Source organism: Telmatherina bonti (assembly GCF_933228915.1).
Source record: "Telmatherina bonti genome assembly, chromosome: 10".
Classification (NCBI taxonomy): domain Eukaryota; kingdom Metazoa; phylum Chordata; class Actinopteri; order Atheriniformes; family Telmatherinidae; genus Telmatherina; species Telmatherina bonti.
Genome location: NC_136628.1, coordinates 320,808 through 336,985, shown reverse-complemented (window position 1 = coordinate 336,985; position 16,178 = coordinate 320,808). Strand labels below are relative to the sequence as shown.

Here is a 16,178-nt window from a genome sequence, read left to right as displayed (position 1 = left end):
TGATGGTCTTAGTGACGTTCTTGGTGCTGTCGCTCCTCTCCTGCATCAGCTTCCTGATTTCCTGGAGAAAAGCAGGGCAGTTAGCAGGACGTCCCAGACCTTCTTCTGCTTGATGTTTCAGTAAAACCAGTTTGGTCCTCGTCCAGTTGGCAGACAGGAGTGTGTGACCGGACTGCCAGGTGTGTGTTCACACTCATCTTACCTGACCCTAAACAAGGACAGCCGGTTCAGACGTCACCATACCTGGTCCAGCAGGTTTCCCATGTTTCCCTGCTCCAACAGGCCTGACGAATTGGTCACTGTGCAGAACTTCGCTGGCTGTTGGATCTATTTAATGGAAGTCTGGTGAGTTGGAGTAGGGAAAACATGGAAAACCTGCAGGACAGCGGCACTTGAGGACCGACATCGTGCACGCATGTTCTTGTTGTTAAGTCTACTCATCCACTAGTGGGCAGTGGTGAGTTCAGCGTTCCCTTCCACGTTCCGACAGCGGTTGGTTGTGCGAACATGTAGTTTACAAAAACACCAGAAGAAAAACACCAAAGTTTTAGCTGTTCTCAACTTCTTATGTCTCTGCTGGGCGATTCTTATTTCATGGTTTCTGGATCTGGTTACGGCGCGTTAGGGTGGGTTACGGCGGGTTAGGGTGGGTAACGGCGGGTTAAGGTGGGTTACGGCAGGTTACGGCGGGTTAGGGTGGGTAACGGCGGGTTAAGGTGGGTTACGGCAGGTTACGGCGGGTTAGGGTGGGTTACGGCAAATTAGGGCGGGTTAGGGTGGGTTACGGCAGCTTAGGGTGGGTAACGGTGGGTTAGGGTGGGTTACGGTAGGTTAGGGCGGGTTAGGGTGGGTTATGGCAGCTTAGGGTGGGTAACGGCGGGTTAGGGTGGGTTACGGCAAATTAGGGCGGGTTAGGGTGGGTTACGGCAGCTTAGGGTGGGTAACGGTGGGTTAGGGTGGGTTAGGGCGGGTTAGGGTGGGTTACGGCGGGTTAGGGTGGCTTACAGTAGGTTAGGGCAGGTTAGGGTGGGTTATGGCGGGTTACGGTGAGCTACGGTGGGTTAGGGTGGGTTAGGGTGGGTTACGGTGGGCTACGGTGGGTTACGGTGGGCTACGGCGGGTTACGGCGGGTTACGGTGGGTTAGGGTGGGTCACGGCGGGTTAGGGTGGGTTAGGGCGGGTTACGGTGGGTTAGGGTGGGTTACGGCGGGTTACGGCGGGTTACGGTGGGTTACGGCGGGCTACAGCGGGCTACGGCGGGTTACGGTGGGTTACGGCGGGTTACGGCGGGTTAGGGTGGGTTACGGCGGGTTAGGGTGGGTTAGGGTGGGTTACGGTGGGTTACGGTGGGTTACGGTGGGTTACAGTGGGTTACAGTGGGTTACGGCGGGTTAGGGTGGGTTACGGCGGGTTACAGTGGGTTACGGCGGGTTACGGCGGGTTAGGGTGGGTTAGGGCGGGTTAGGGCGGGTTACAGTGGGTTACGGCGGGTTAGGGTGGGTTACGGCGGGTTACAGTGGGTTACGGCGGGTTACGGCGGGTTAGGGTGGGTTACGGTGGGTTACGGTGGGTTAGGGTGGGTTACGGCGGGTTACGGCGGGTTACGGCGGGTTAGGGTGGGTTACGGTGGGTTAGGGTGGGTTACGGCGGGTTACGGTGGGTTAGGGTGGGTTACGGCGGGTTACAGTGGGTTACGGCGGGTTACGGTGGGTTAGGGTGGGTTACGGCGGGTTACAGTGGGTTACGGCGGGTTAGGGTGGGTTACGGCGGGTTACGGCGGGTTACAGTGGGTTACGGCGGGTTACGGCGGGTTACAGTGGGTTACGACGGGTTACAGTGGGTTACGGCGGGTTACGGTGGGTTACGGTGGGTTAGGGCGGGTTACAGTGGGTTACGGTGGGTTAGGGTGGGTTACGGCGGGTTACAGTGGGTTACGGCGGGTTACGGCGGGTTACGGTGGGTTAGGGTGGGTTACGGTGGGTTAGGGTGGGTTACGGCGGGTTACGGTGGGTTAGGGTGGGTTACGGCGGGTTACGGTGGGTTAGGGTGGGTTACGGCGGGTTAGGGTGGGTTAGGGTGGGTTACGGTGGGTTAGGGTGGGTTACGGCGGGTTACGGTGGGTTACGGCGGGTTACGGTGGGTTAGGGTGGGTTACAGCGGGTTACGGTGGGTTACGGTGGGTTACGGTGGGTTAGGGTGGGTGCGGTGGGTTAGGGTGGGTTAGGGTGGGTTACGGCGGGTTACGGCGGGTTACGGTGGGTTACGGCGGGTTAGGGTTCATTACGGAAAACTAAGCTTCTTAAAAACGGAAGCTTATGGGTGTGTGTGTGTGTGTGTGAGTGGGCATGTGTGTTTGTGTGTGTGTGTGTGTGTGTGTGTGTGTGTGTGTGTGTGTGTGTGTGTGCGTGTGTGTGTGGATATGTGTGTGTGTGTGTGTGTGTGTGTGTGCGTGCGTGTGCGTGTGTGTGTGAGACGCTCCACCTCCTCCTGTCGGGTGATGGTGGTCTGCCGCTGCTCCAACATGGACAGCAGCTCAGAGATCTTCAGCTGGAGACTTTTCTCGGAGGACGACTGGGAGCTGCTGACCGTCTGGACCTTTGTAATCTGTGACTGAAAAGACCACCACACAAGAAGAAGAGAATTTACGAAAGTGTGTCCAAAACAATGGAAAGGATTCATTACTGTTGGACTGGTTTGGACTGGTTTTGACTAGATTAGACTGGTTTAGACTGGGTTTGGATTGGGTTTGGACTGGTATGGACTGGTTGGGACTAGGTCTGACTGGGTTTGGACTGGTATAGACAAGTTTGGACTAGTTTAGACTGGTTTGGACTAGTTTGGACTGGGTTTGGACAGGGTTTGGACAAGGTTTGGACTGGGTTGGACTGGGTTGGAATGGGTTTAGACTGGTTTTGACTGGTTTCGACTAGTTCTGACTGGGTTTGGACTGGTATAAACTAGTCTGGACTAGTTTTGGCTGGTTTAGACTAGCTTGGAATGGTTTGGACTGATTTGGATTGGGTTTGGACTGGGTTTGGACTGGTTTGGAATGGTTTGGACTAGTTCTGACGGGGTTTGGACTAGTTTGGACTGGTATGGACTACTTTGGACTAGTTTAGACTGGTTTGGGCTCGTTTGGACTAGTTTGGACTAGCTTGGAATAGTTTTGACTGGTTTGGATAGTTAGGACTGGGTTTGGACTGGGTTTGGACTAGTTCTGACTGGGTTTGGACTGGTTTGGACTGTTTTAGACTAGTTTGGACTGGGTTTGGACTGGTTTGGAATAGTTTGGACTAGTTCTGACTGGGGTTGGACTGGTTTGGACTAGTTTAGACTAGTTTAGACTGGTTTGGACTAGTTTGGACTGGGTTTGGACAGGGTTTGGACAGGGTTGGACTGGTTTGGAATGGGTTTAGACTGGTTTTGACTGGGTTCGACTGGTTTCGACTAGTTCTGACTGGGTTTGGACTGGTATAGACTAGTCTGGACTAGTTTGGACTGGTTTTGACTAGTTTGGATTGGGTTTGGACTGGGTTTGGACTGGGTTGGACTGGTTTGGGATGGTTTGGACTAGTTCTGACTGAGTTTGGACTAGTTTGGACTGGTTTGGACTAGTTTAGACTGGTTTGGGCTGGTTTGGACTAGTTTGGACTAGCTTGGAATAGTTTGGACTGCGTTTGGACTGGTTTGGACTGGGTTACGGAATGGGTTTAGACTGGGTTTGGACTGGGTTGGACTAGTTCTGACTGGGTTTGGACTGGTTTGGACTAGTTTGGACTGGTTTTGACTGGTTTGGACTAGTTTGGACTAGTTAGGATTGGGTTTGGACTGGGTCTGGACTGGTTTTGACTGGTTTGGACTGGTTTGGACTAGTTAGGACTGGGTTTGGACTGTTTTAGACTAGTTTGGACTGGGTTTGGACCGGTTTGGAATAGTTTGGACTATTTCTGACTGGGGTTGGACTGGGTTTGGACTGGTATGGACTGGTTGGGACTAGTTCTGACTGGCTTTGGACTGGTATAGTCTAGTTTGGACTAGTTTGGACTGGTTTACACTGGTTTGGACTAGTTTGGACTGGGTTTGGGCAGGTTTTGGGCTGGGTTTGGACTGGGTTGGACTGGTTTGGAATGGGTTTAGACTGGTTTAGACTGGTTTGGATTGAGTTTGGACTGAGTTTGGACTGGGTTTGGACTGGGTTTGGACTGGGTTTGGACTAGTTTGGACTAGTTTAGACTGTTTTAGACTGGTTTAGATTCGTTTGGGCTAGTTTGGACTGGTTTAGACTAGCTTGGAATGGTTTGGACTGATTTGGACTGGGTTTGGACTGTTTTAGACTAGTTTGGACTGGGTTTGGACTGGTTTGGAATAGTTTGGACTACTTCTGACTGGGGTTGGACTGGTTTGGACTAGTTTAGACTAGTGTAGACTGGTTTGGACTAGTTTGGACTGGGTTTGGACAGGGTTTGGACAGGGTTGGACTGGGTTTAGACTGGTTATGACTGGTTTGGACTGGTTTCGACTAGTTCTGACTGGGTTTGGACTGGTATAGACTAGTCTGGACTAGTTTGGACTGGTTTACACTGGTTTGGACTAGTTTGGACTGGGTTTGGACTGGGTTTGGGCAGGGTTTGGACTGGGTTGGACTGGTTTGGAATGGGTTTAGACTGGTTTTGACTGGTTTGGATTGAGTTTGGACTGAGTTTGGACTGAGTTTGGACTGGGTTTGGACTGGGTTTGGACTGATTTGGACTGAGTTTGGACTGGGTTTGGACTGAGTTTGGACTAAGTGTGGGCTGGTTTAGACTAGTTTGGACTGGGTTGGACTGGTTTGGAATGGGTTTAGACTGGTTTTTACTGGTTTGGATTGAGTTTGGACTGAGTATGGACTGGGTTTGGACTGGGTTTGGACTGGGTTTGGACTAGTTCTGACTGGGTTTGGACTGGTTTGGACTAGTTTGGACTAGTTTAGACTGTTTTAGACTGGTTTAGATTCGTTTGGGCTAGTTTGGACTGGTTTAGACTAGCTTGGAATGGTTTGGACTGATTTGGACTGGGTTTGGACTGTTTTAGACTAGTTTGGACTGGGTTTGGACTGGTTTGGAATAGTTTGGACTGCGTTTGGACTGGTTTGGACTGGGTTACGGAATGGGTTTAGACTGGTTTGGACTGGGTTGGACTAGTTTGGACTGGGTTTGGACTGAGTTTGGACTAAGTGTGGGCTGGTTTAGACTAGTTTGGACTGGGTTGGACTGGTTTGGAATGGGTTTAGACTGGTTTTGACTGGTTTGGATTGAGTTTGGACTGAGTTTGGACTGGGTTTGGACTGGGTTGGACTAGTTCTGACTGGGTTTGGACTGGTTTGGACTAGTTTGGACTGGTTTTGACTGGTTTGGACTAGTTTGGACTAGTTAGGATTGGGTTTGGACTGGGTCTGGACTGGTTTTGACTGGTTTGGACTGGTTTGGACTAGTTAGGACTGGGTTTGGACTGTTTTAGACTAGTTTGGACTGGGTTTGGACCGGTTTGGAATAGTTTGGACTATTTCTGACTGGGGTTGGACTGGGTTTGGACTGGGTTACGGAATGGGTTTAGACTGGGTTTGGACTGGGTTGGACTAGTTCTGACTGGGTTTGGACTGGTTTGGACTAGTTTGGACTGGTTTTGACTGGTTTGGACTAGTTTGGACTAGTTAGGATTGGGTTTGGACTGGGTCTGGACTGGTTTTGACTGGTTTGGACTGGTTTGGACTAGTTAGGACTGGGTTTGGACTGTTTTAGACTAGTTTGGACTGGGTTTGGACCGGTTTGGAATAGTTTGGACTATTTCTGACTGGGGTTGGACTGGGTTTGGACTGGTATGGACTGGTTGGGACTAGTTCTGACTGGCTTTGGACTGGTATAGTCTAGTTTGGACTAGTTTGGACTGGTTTACACTGGTTTGGACTAGTTTGGACTGGGTTTGGGCAGGTTTTGGGCTGGGTTTGGACTGGGTTGGACTGGTTTGGAATGGGTTTAGACTGGTTTAGACTGGTTTGGATTGAGTTTGGACTGAGTTTGGACTGGGTTTGGACTGGGTTTGGACTGGGTTTGGACTAGTTTGGACTAGTTTAGACTGTTTTAGACTGGTTTAGATTCGTTTGGGCTAGTTTGGACTGGTTTAGACTAGCTTGGAATGGTTTGGACTGATTTGGACTGGGTTTGGACTGTTTTAGACTAGTTTGGACTGGGTTTGGACTGGTTTGGAATAGTTTGGACTACTTCTGACTGGGGTTGGACTGGTTTGGACTAGTTTAGACTAGTGTAGACTGGTTTGGACTAGTTTGGACTGGGTTTGGACAGGGTTTGGACAGGGTTGGACTGGGTTTAGACTGGTTATGACTGGTTTGGACTGGTTTCGACTAGTTCTGACTGGGTTTGGACTGGTATAGACTAGTCTGGACTAGTTTGGACTGGTTTACACTGGTTTGGACTAGTTTGGACTGGGTTTGGACTGGGTTTGGGCAGGGTTTGGACTGGGTTGGACTGGTTTGGAATGGGTTTAGACTGGTTTTGACTGGTTTGGATTGAGTTTGGACTGAGTTTGGACTGAGTTTGGACTGGGTTTGGACTGGGTTTGGACTGATTTGGACTGAGTTTGGACTGGGTTTGGACTGAGTTTGGACTAAGTGTGGGCTGGTTTAGACTAGTTTGGACTGGGTTGGACTGGTTTGGAATGGGTTTAGACTGGTTTTTACTGGTTTGGATTGAGTTTGGACTGAGTATGGACTGGGTTTGGACTGGGTTTGGACTGGGTTTGGACTAGTTCTGACTGGGTTTGGACTGGTTTGGACTAGTTTGGACTAGTTTAGACTGTTTTAGACTGGTTTAGATTCGTTTGGGCTAGTTTGGACTGGTTTAGACTAGCTTGGAATGGTTTGGACTGATTTGGACTGGGTTTGGACTGGTTTGGAATAGTTTGGACTGCGTTTGGACTGGTTTGGACTGGGTTACGGAATGGGTTTAGACTGGTTTGGACTGGGTTGGACTAGTTTGGACTGGGTTTGGACTGAGTTTGGACTAAGTGTGGGCTGGTTTAGACTAGTTTGGACTGGGTTGGACTGGTTTGGAATGGGTTTAGACTGGTTTTGACTGGTTTGGATTGAGTTTGGACTGAGTTTGGACTGGGTTTGGACTGGGTTGGACTAGTTCTGACTGGGTTTGGACTGGTTTGGACTAGTTTGGACTGGTTTTGACTGGTTTGGACTAGTTTGGACTAGTTAGGATTGGGTTTGGACTGGGTCTGGACTGGTTTTGACTGGTTTGGACTGGTTTGGACTAGTTAGGACTGGGTTTGGACTGTTTTAGACTAGTTTGGACTGGGTTTGGACCGGTTTGGAATAGTTTGGACTATTTCTGACTGGGGTTGGACTGGGTTTGGACTGGTATGGACTGGTTGGGACTAGTTCTGACTGGCTTTGGACTGGTATAGTCTAGTTTGGACTAGTTTGGACTGGTTTACACTGGTTTGGACTAGTTTGGACTGGGTTTGGGCAGGTTTTGGGCAGGGTTTGGACTGGGTTGGACTGGTTTGGAATGGGTTTAGACTGGTTTAGACTGGTTTGGATTGAGTTTGGACTGAGTTTGGACTGGGTTTGGACTGGGTTTGGACTGGGTTTGGACTAGTTTGGACTAGTTTAGACTGTTTTAGACTGGTTTAGATTCGTTTGGGCTAGTTTGGACTGGTTTAGACTAGCTTGGAATGGTTTGGACTGATTTGGACTGGGTTTGGACTGTTTTAGACTAGTTTGGACTGGGTTTGGACTGGTTTGGAATAGTTTGGACTACTTCTGACTGGGGTTGGACTGGTTTGGACTAGTTTAGACTAGTGTAGACTGGTTTGGACTAGTTTGGACTGGGTTTGGACAGGGTTTGGACAGGGTTGGACTGGTTTGGAATGGGTTTAGACTGGTTTCGACTGAGTTTGGACTAAGTTTGGACTGAGTTTGGACTGGGTTTGGACTAGTTCTGACTGGGTTTGGACTGGTATAGACTAGTCTGAACTAGATTGGACTGGTTTAGACTGGGTTTGGACTGATTTGGACTGAGTTTGGACTGGGTTTGGACTGGTATAGACTAGCCTGGACTAGTTTGGACTGGTTTACACTGGTTTGGACTAGTTTGGACTGGGTTTGGACTGGGGTTGGGCAGGGTTTGGAATGGGTTTGGACTGGGTTTGGACTAGTTCTGACTGAGTTTGGACTGGTTTGGACTAAGTGTGGGCTGGTTTAGACTAGTTTGGACTGGGTTGGACTGGTTTGGAATGGGTTTAGACTGGTTTTGACTGGTTTGGACTGAGTTTGGACTGGGTTTGGACTGGGTTTGGACTAGTTCTGACTGGGTTTGGACTGGTTTGGACTAGTTTGGACTAGTTTAGACTGTTTTAGACTGGTTTAGATTCGTTTGGGCTAGTTTGGACTGGTTTAGACTAGCTTGGAATGGTTTGGACTGATTTGGACTGGGTTTGGACTGTTTTAGACTAGTTTGGACTGGGTTTGGACTGGTTTGGAATAGTTTGGACTAGTTCTGACTGGGGTTGGACTGGTTTGGACTAGTTTAGACTAGTTTAGACTGGTTTGGACTAGTTTGGACTAGTTTAGACTGTTTTAGACTGGTTTAGATTCGTTTGGGCTAGTTTGGACTGGTTTAGACTAGCTTGGAATGGTTTGGACTGATTTGGACTGGGTTTGGAATGTTTTAGACTGAGTTTGGACTGGGTTTGGACTGGTTTGGAATAGTTTGGACTACTTCTGACTGGGGTTGGACTGGTTTGGACTAGTTTAGACTAGTGTAGACTGGTTTGGACTAGTTTGGACTGGGTTTGGACAGGGTTGGACTGGTTTGGAATGGGTTTAGACTGGTTATGACTGGTTTGGACTGGTTTGGACTAGTTCTGACTGGGTTTGGACTGGTATAGACTAGTCTGGACTAGTTTGGACTGGTTTACACTGGTTTGGACTAGTTTGGACTGGGTTTGGACTGGGTTTGGGCAGGGTTTGGACTGGGTTGGACTGGTTTGGAATGGGTTTAGACTGGTTTTGGACTGGGTTTGGGCAGGGTTTGGACTGGGTTGGACTGGTTTGGAATGGGTTTAGACTGGTTTTGACTGGTTTGGATTGAGTTTGGACTGAGTTTGGACTGGGTTTGGACTTTGGAATAGTTTGGACTGAGTTTGGACTGGGTTTGGACTGAGTTTGGACTAAGTGTGGGCTGGTTTAGACTAGTTTGGACTGGGTTGGACTGGTTTGGAATGGGTTTAGACTGGTTTTGACTGAGTTTGGACTGAGTTTGGACTGGGTTTTGACTGGGTTTGGACTGGTTTAGACTAGTTTGGACAGGGTTTGGACTGGTTTTAACTAGTTTGGACTGGGTTTGGACTGGTTTGGAATAGTTTGGACTAGTTCTGACTGGGGTTGGACTGGTTTGGACTAGTTTAGACTAGTTTAGACTGGTTTGGACTAGTTTGGACTAGTTTGGACTAGTTTAGACTGTTTTAGACTGGTTTAGATTCGTTTGGGCTAGTTTGGACTGGTTTAGACTAGCTTGGAATGGTTTGGACTGATTTGGACTGGGTTTGGAATGTTTTAGACTAGTTTGGACTGGGTTTGGACTGGTTTGGAATAGTTTGGACTACTTCTGACTGGGGTTGGACTGGTTTGGACTAGTTTAGACTAGTGTAGACTGGTTTGGACTAGTTTGGACTGGGTTTGGACAGGGTTGGACTGGTTTGGAATGGGTTTAGACTGGTTATGACTGGTTTGGACTGGTTTGGACTAGTTCTGACTGGGTTTGGACTGGTATAGACTAGTCTGGACTAGTTTGGACTGGTTTACACTGGTTTGGACTAGTTTGGACTGGGTTTGGACTGGGTTTGGGCAGGGTTTGGACTGGGTTGGACTGGTTTGGAATGGGTTTAGACTGGTTTTGGACTGGGTTTGGGCAGGGTTTGGACTGGGTTGGACTGGTTTGGAATGGGTTTAGACTGGTTTTGACTGGTTTGGATTGAGTTTGGACTGAGTTTGGACTGGGTTTGGACTGGGTTTGGAATAGTTTGGACTACTTCTGACTGGGGTTGGACTGGTTTGGACTAGTTTAGACTAGTGTAGACTGGTTTGGACTAGTTTGGACTGGGTTTGGACAGGGTTGGACTGGTTTGGAATGGGTTTAGACTGGTTATGACTGGTTTGGACTGGTTTCAACTAGTTCTGACTGGGTTTGGACTGGTATAGACTAGTCTGGACTAGTTTGGACTGGTTTACACTGGTTTGGACTAGTTTGGACTGGGTTTGGACTGGGTTTGGGCAGGGTTTGGACTGGGTTGGACTGGTTTGGAATGGGTTTAGACTGGTTTTGGACTGTGTTTGTGCAGGGTTTGGACTGGGTTGGACTGGTTTGGAATGGGTTTAGACTGGTTTTGACTGGTTTGGATTGAGTTTGGACTGAGTTTGGACTGGGTTTGGAATGGGTTTGGACTGGGTTTGGACTAGTTCTGACTGGGTTTGGACTGGTTTGGACTAGTTTGGACTAGTTTAGACTGGTTTAGACTGGTTTAGATTCGTTTGGGCTAGTTTGGACTGGTTTAGACTAGCTTGGAATGGTTTGGACTGATTTGGACTGGGTTTGGACTGTTTTAGACTAGTTTGGACTGGGTTTGGACTGGTTTGGAATAGTTTGGACTAGTTCTGACTGGGGTTGGACTGGTTTGGACTAGTTTAGACTAGTGTAGACTGGTTTGGACTAGTTTGGACTGGGTTTTGGACAGGGTTGGACTGGTTTGGAATGGGTTTAGACTGGTTATGACTGGTTTGGACTGGTTTCGACTAGTTCTGACTGGGTTTGGACTGGTATAGACTAGTCTGGACTAGTTTGGACTGGGTTACACTGGTTTGGACTAGTTTGCCCTGGGTTTGGACTGGGTTTGGGCAGGGTTTGGACTGGGTTGGACTGGTTTGGAATGGGTTTAGACTGGTTTTGACTGGTTTGGATTGAGTTTGGACTGAGTTTGGACTGGGTTTGGACTGGGTTTGGACTGATTTGGACTGAGTTTGGACTTGGTTTGGACTGAGTTTGGACTAAGTGTGGGCTGGTTTAGACTAGTTTGGACTGGGTTGGACTGGTTTGGACTGGTTTAGACTAGTTTGGACAGGGTTTGGACTGGTTTTGACTAGTTTGGACTGGGTTTGGACTGGTTTGGAATAGTTTGGACTAGTTCTGACTGGGGTTGGACTGGTTTGGACTAGTTTAGACTGGGTTTGGACAGGGTTTGGACAGGGTTGGACTGGTTTGGAATGGGTTTAGACTGGTTTAGACTGGTTTGGACTGGTTTCGACTAGTTCTGACTGGGTTTGGACTGATATAGACTAGTCTGGACTAGTTTGGACTGGTTTACACTGGTTTGGACTAGTTTGGATTGGGTTTGGACTGGGATTGGACTGGGTTTGGACTGGGTTGGACTGGTTTGGGATGGTTTGGACTAGTTCTGACTGGGTTTGGACTAGTTTGGACTGGTTTGGACTAGTTTAGACTGGTTTGGGCTGGTTTGGACTAGTTTGAACTAGCTTGGAATAGTTTGGACTGCGTTTGGACTGGGTTACGGAATGGGTTTAGACTGGTTTGGACTGGTTTGGACTATTTTGGACTGGGTTTGGACTGGGTTTGGACTGGTTTTGACTGGTTTGGACTGGTTTGGACTAGTTAGGATTGGGTTTGGACTGGGTCTGGACTGGCTTTGACTGGTTTGGACTGGTTTGGACTAGTTAGGACTGGGTTTGGACTGTTTTAGGCTAGTTTGGACTAGTTTGGACTGGTTTATACTGGTTTGGACTAGTTTGGACTTGGTTTGGACTGGGTTTGGGCAGGGTTTGGACTGGGTTGGACTGGTTTGGAATGGGTTAAGACTGGTTTTGACTGGTTTGGACTGAGTTTGGACTGAGTTTGGACTGGGTTTGGACTGGGTTTGGACTGATTTGGACTGAGTTTGGACTAAGTGTGGGCTGGTTTAGACTAGTTTGGACTGGGTTGGACTGGTTTGGAATGGGTTTAGACTGGTTTTGACTGAGTTTGGACTGAGTTTGGACTGGGTTTGGACTGGTTTAGACTAGTTTGGACAGGGTTTGGACTGGTTTTGACTAGTTTGAACTGGGTTTGGACTGGTTTGGACTAGTTCTGACTGGGTTTGGACTGGTTTGGACTAGTTTGGACTAGTTTGGACTGGGTTTGGATTGGGTTTGGACTGGTATGGACTGGTTGGGACTATGTCTGGCTGGGTTTGGAGTGGTATAGACAAGTTTGGACTAGTTTAGACTGAGTTTGGACTAGTTTGGACTGGGTTTGGACAAGGTTTGGACTGGGTTGGACTGGGTTTGGAATGGGTTTAGACTGGTTTGGACTGGTTTTGACTGGTTTCGACTAGTTCTGACTGGGTTTGGACTGGGTATAAACTAGTCTGGACTAGTTTGGGCTGGTTTAGACTGGTTTGGACTAGTTTGGATTGGGTTTGGACTGGGTTTGGAAAGGGTTTGGACTGGTTTGGAATGGTTTGGACTAGTTCTGACTGGGTTTGGACAAGTTTGGACTGGTATGGACTACTTTGGACTAGTTTAGACTGGTTTGGGCTGGTTTGGACTAGTTTGGAATAGTTTGGACTGGTTTGGACTAGTTTGGACAGGGTTTGGACTGGTTTTAACTAGTTTGGACTGGGTTTGGACTGGTTTGGAATAGTTTGGACTAGTTCTGACTGGGGTTGGACTGGTTTGGACTAGTTTAGACTAGTTTAGACTGGTTTGGACTAGTTTGGACTAGTTTAGACTGTTTTAGACTGGTTTAGATTCGTTTGGGCTAGTTTGGACTGGTTTAGACTAGCTTGGAATGGTTTGGACTGATTTGGACTGGGTTTGGAATGTTTTAGACTAGTTTGGACTGGGTTTGGACTGGTTTGGAATAGTTTGGACTACTTCTGACTGGGGTTGGACTGGTTTGGACTAGTTTAGACTAGTGTAGACTGGTTTGGACTAGTTTGGACTGGGTTTGGACAGGGTTGGACTGGTTTGGAATGGGTTTAGACTGGTTATGACTGGTTTGGACTGGTTTGGACTAGTTCTGACTGGGTTTGGACTGGTATAGACTAGTCTGGACTAGTTTGGACTGGTTTACACTGGTTTGGACTAGTTTGGACTGGGTTTGGACTGGGTTTGGGCAGGGTTTGGACTGGGTTGGACTGGTTTGGAATGGGTTTAGACTGGTTTTGGACTGGGTTTGGGCAGGGTTTGGACTGGGTTGGACTGGTTTGGAATGGGTTTAGACTGGTTTTGACTGGTTTGGATTGAGTTTGGACTGAGTTTGGACTGGGTTTGGACTGGGTTTGGAATAGTTTGGACTGAGTTTGGACTGGGTTTGGACTGAGTTTGGACTAAGTGTGGGCTGGTTTAGACTAGTTTGGACTGGGTTGGACTGGTTTGGAATGGGTTTAGACTGGTTTTGACTGAGTTTGGACTGAGTTTGGACTGGGTTTTGACTGGGTTTGGACTGGTTTAGACTAGTTTGGACAGGGTTTGGACTGGTTTTAACTAGTTTGGACTGGGTTTGGACTGGTTTGGAATAGTTTGGACTAGTTCTGACTGGGGTTGGACTGGTTTGGACTAGTTTAGACTAGTTTAGACTGGTTTGGACTAGTTTGGACTAGTTTGGACTAGTTTAGACTGTTTTAGACTGGTTTAGATTCGTTTGGGCTAGTTTGGACTGGTTTAGACTAGCTTGGAATGGTTTGGACTGATTTGGACTGGGTTTGGAATGTTTTAGACTAGTTTGGACTGGGTTTGGACTGGTTTGGAATAGTTTGGACTACTTCTGACTGGGGTTGGACTGGTTTGGACTAGTTTAGACTAGTGTAGACTGGTTTGGACTAGTTTGGACTGGGTTTGGACAGGGTTGGACTGGTTTGGAATGGGTTTAGACTGGTTATGACTGGTTTGGACTGGTTTGGACTAGTTCTGACTGGGTTTGGACTGGTATAGACTAGTCTGGACTAGTTTGGACTGGTTTACACTGGTTTGGACTAGTTTGGACTGGGTTTGGACTGGGTTTGGGCAGGGTTTGGACTGGGTTGGACTGGTTTGGAATGGGTTTAGACTGGTTTTGGACTGGGTTTGGGCAGGGTTTGGACTGGGTTGGACTGGTTTGGAATGGGTTTAGACTGGTTTTGACTGGTTTGGATTGAGTTTGGACTGAGTTTGGACTGGGTTTGGACTGGGTTTGGAATAGTTTGGACTACTTCTGACTGGGGTTGGACTGGTTTGGACTAGTTTAGACTAGTGTAGACTGGTTTGGACTAGTTTGGACTGGGTTTGGACAGGGTTGGACTGGTTTGGAATGGGTTTAGACTGGTTATGACTGGTTTGGACTGGTTTCAACTAGTTCTGACTGGGTTTGGACTGGTATAGACTAGTCTGGACTAGTTTGGACTGGTTTACACTGGTTTGGACTAGTTTGGACTGGGTTTGGACTGGGTTTGGGCAGGGTTTGGACTGGGTTGGACTGGTTTGGAATGGGTTTAGACTGGTTTTGGACTGGGTTTGTGCAGGGTTTGGACTGGGTTGGACTGGTTTGGAATGGGTTTAGACTGGTTTTGACTGGTTTGGATTGAGTTTGGACTGAGTTTGGACTGGGTTTGGACTGGGTTTGGGCAGGGTTTGGACTGGGTTGGACTGGTTTGGAATGGGTTTAGACTGGTTTTGACTGGTTTGGATTGAGTTTGGACTGAGTTTGGACTGGGTTTGGAATGGGTTTGGACTGGGTTTGGACTAGTTCTGACTGGGTTTGGACTGGTTTGGACTAGTTTGGACTAGTTTAGACTGGTTTAGACTGGTTTAGATTCGTTTGGGCTAGTTTGGACTGGTTTAGACTAGCTTGGAATGGTTTGGACTGATTTGGACTGGGTTTGGACTGTTTTAGACTAGTTTGGACTGGGTTTGGACTGGTTTGGAATAGTTTGGACTAGTTCTGACTGGGGTTGGACTGGTTTGGACTAGTTTAGACTAGTGTAGACTGGTTTGGACTAGTTTGGACTGGGTTTTGGACAGGGTTGGACTGGTTTGGAATGGGTTTAGACTGGTTATGACTGGTTTGGACTGGTTTGGACTAGTTCTGACTGGGTTTGGACTGGTATAGACTAGTCTGGACTAGTTTGGACTGGGTTACACTGGTTTGGACTAGTTTGCCCTGGGTTTGGACTGGGTTTGGGCAGGGTTTGGACTGGGTTGGACTGGTTTGGAATGGGTTTAGACTGGTTTTGACTGGTTTGGATTGAGTTTGGACTGAGTTTGGACTGGGTTTGGACTGGGTTTGGACTGATTTGGACTGAGTTTGGACTTGGTTTGGACTGAGTTTGGACTAAGTGTGGGCTGGTTTAGACTAGTTTGGACTGGGTTGGACTGGTTTGGACTGGTTTAGACTAGTTTGGACAGGGTTTGGACTGGTTTTGACTAGTTTGGACTGGGTTTGGACTGGTTTGGAATAGTTTGGACTAGTTCTGACTGGGGTTGGACTGGTTTGGACTAGTTTAGACTGGGTTTGGACAGGGTTTGGACAGGGTTGGACTGGTTTGGAATGGGTTTAGACTGGTTTAGACTGGTTTGGACTGGTTTCGACTAGTTCTGACTGGGTTTGGACTGATATAGACTAGTCTGGCTGGGTTTGGACTGGTTTACACTGGTTTGGACTAGTTTGGATTGGGTTTGGACTGGGATTGGACTGGGTTTGGACTGGGTTGGACTGGTTTGGGATGGTTTGGACTAGTTCTGACTGGGTTTGGACTAGTTTGGACTGGTTTGGACTAGTTTAGACTGGTTTGGGCTGGTTTGGACTAGTTTGAACTAGCTTGGAATAGTTTGGACTGCGTTTGGACTGGGTTACGGAATGGGTTTAGACTGGTTTGGACTGGTTTGGACTATTTTGGACTGGGTTTGGACTGGGTTTGGACTGGTTTTGACTGGTTTGGACTGGTTTGGACTAGTTAGGATTGGGTTTGGACTGGGTCTGGACTGGCTTTGACTGGTTTGGACTGGTTTGGACTAGTTAGGACTGGGTTTGGACTGTTTTAGGCTAGTTTGGACTAGTTTGGACTGGTTTATACTGGTTTGGACTAGT

The 16,178-nt window shown here is 48.1% G+C and overlaps 1 protein-coding gene across 1 annotated transcript in view; it reads right to left on the bottom strand.

The window, feature by feature from the left end:
- pof1b (POF1B actin binding protein) overlaps positions 1–16,178 on the bottom strand; it is a 147,297-nt gene that overhangs the window by 10,767 nt on the left and 120,352 nt on the right. The window contains exons 9-10 of the mRNA XM_079247960.1: positions 2,482–2,610; positions 1–61 (exon numbers count right to left, since the gene is read on the bottom strand). The exon at positions 1–61 is cut by the window's left edge and continues 10 nt beyond it. Coding sequence (XP_079104086.1) covers positions 1–61; positions 2,482–2,610 — 190 coding nt within the window. The remainder of the gene's footprint in view (positions 62–2,481; positions 2,611–16,178) is intronic.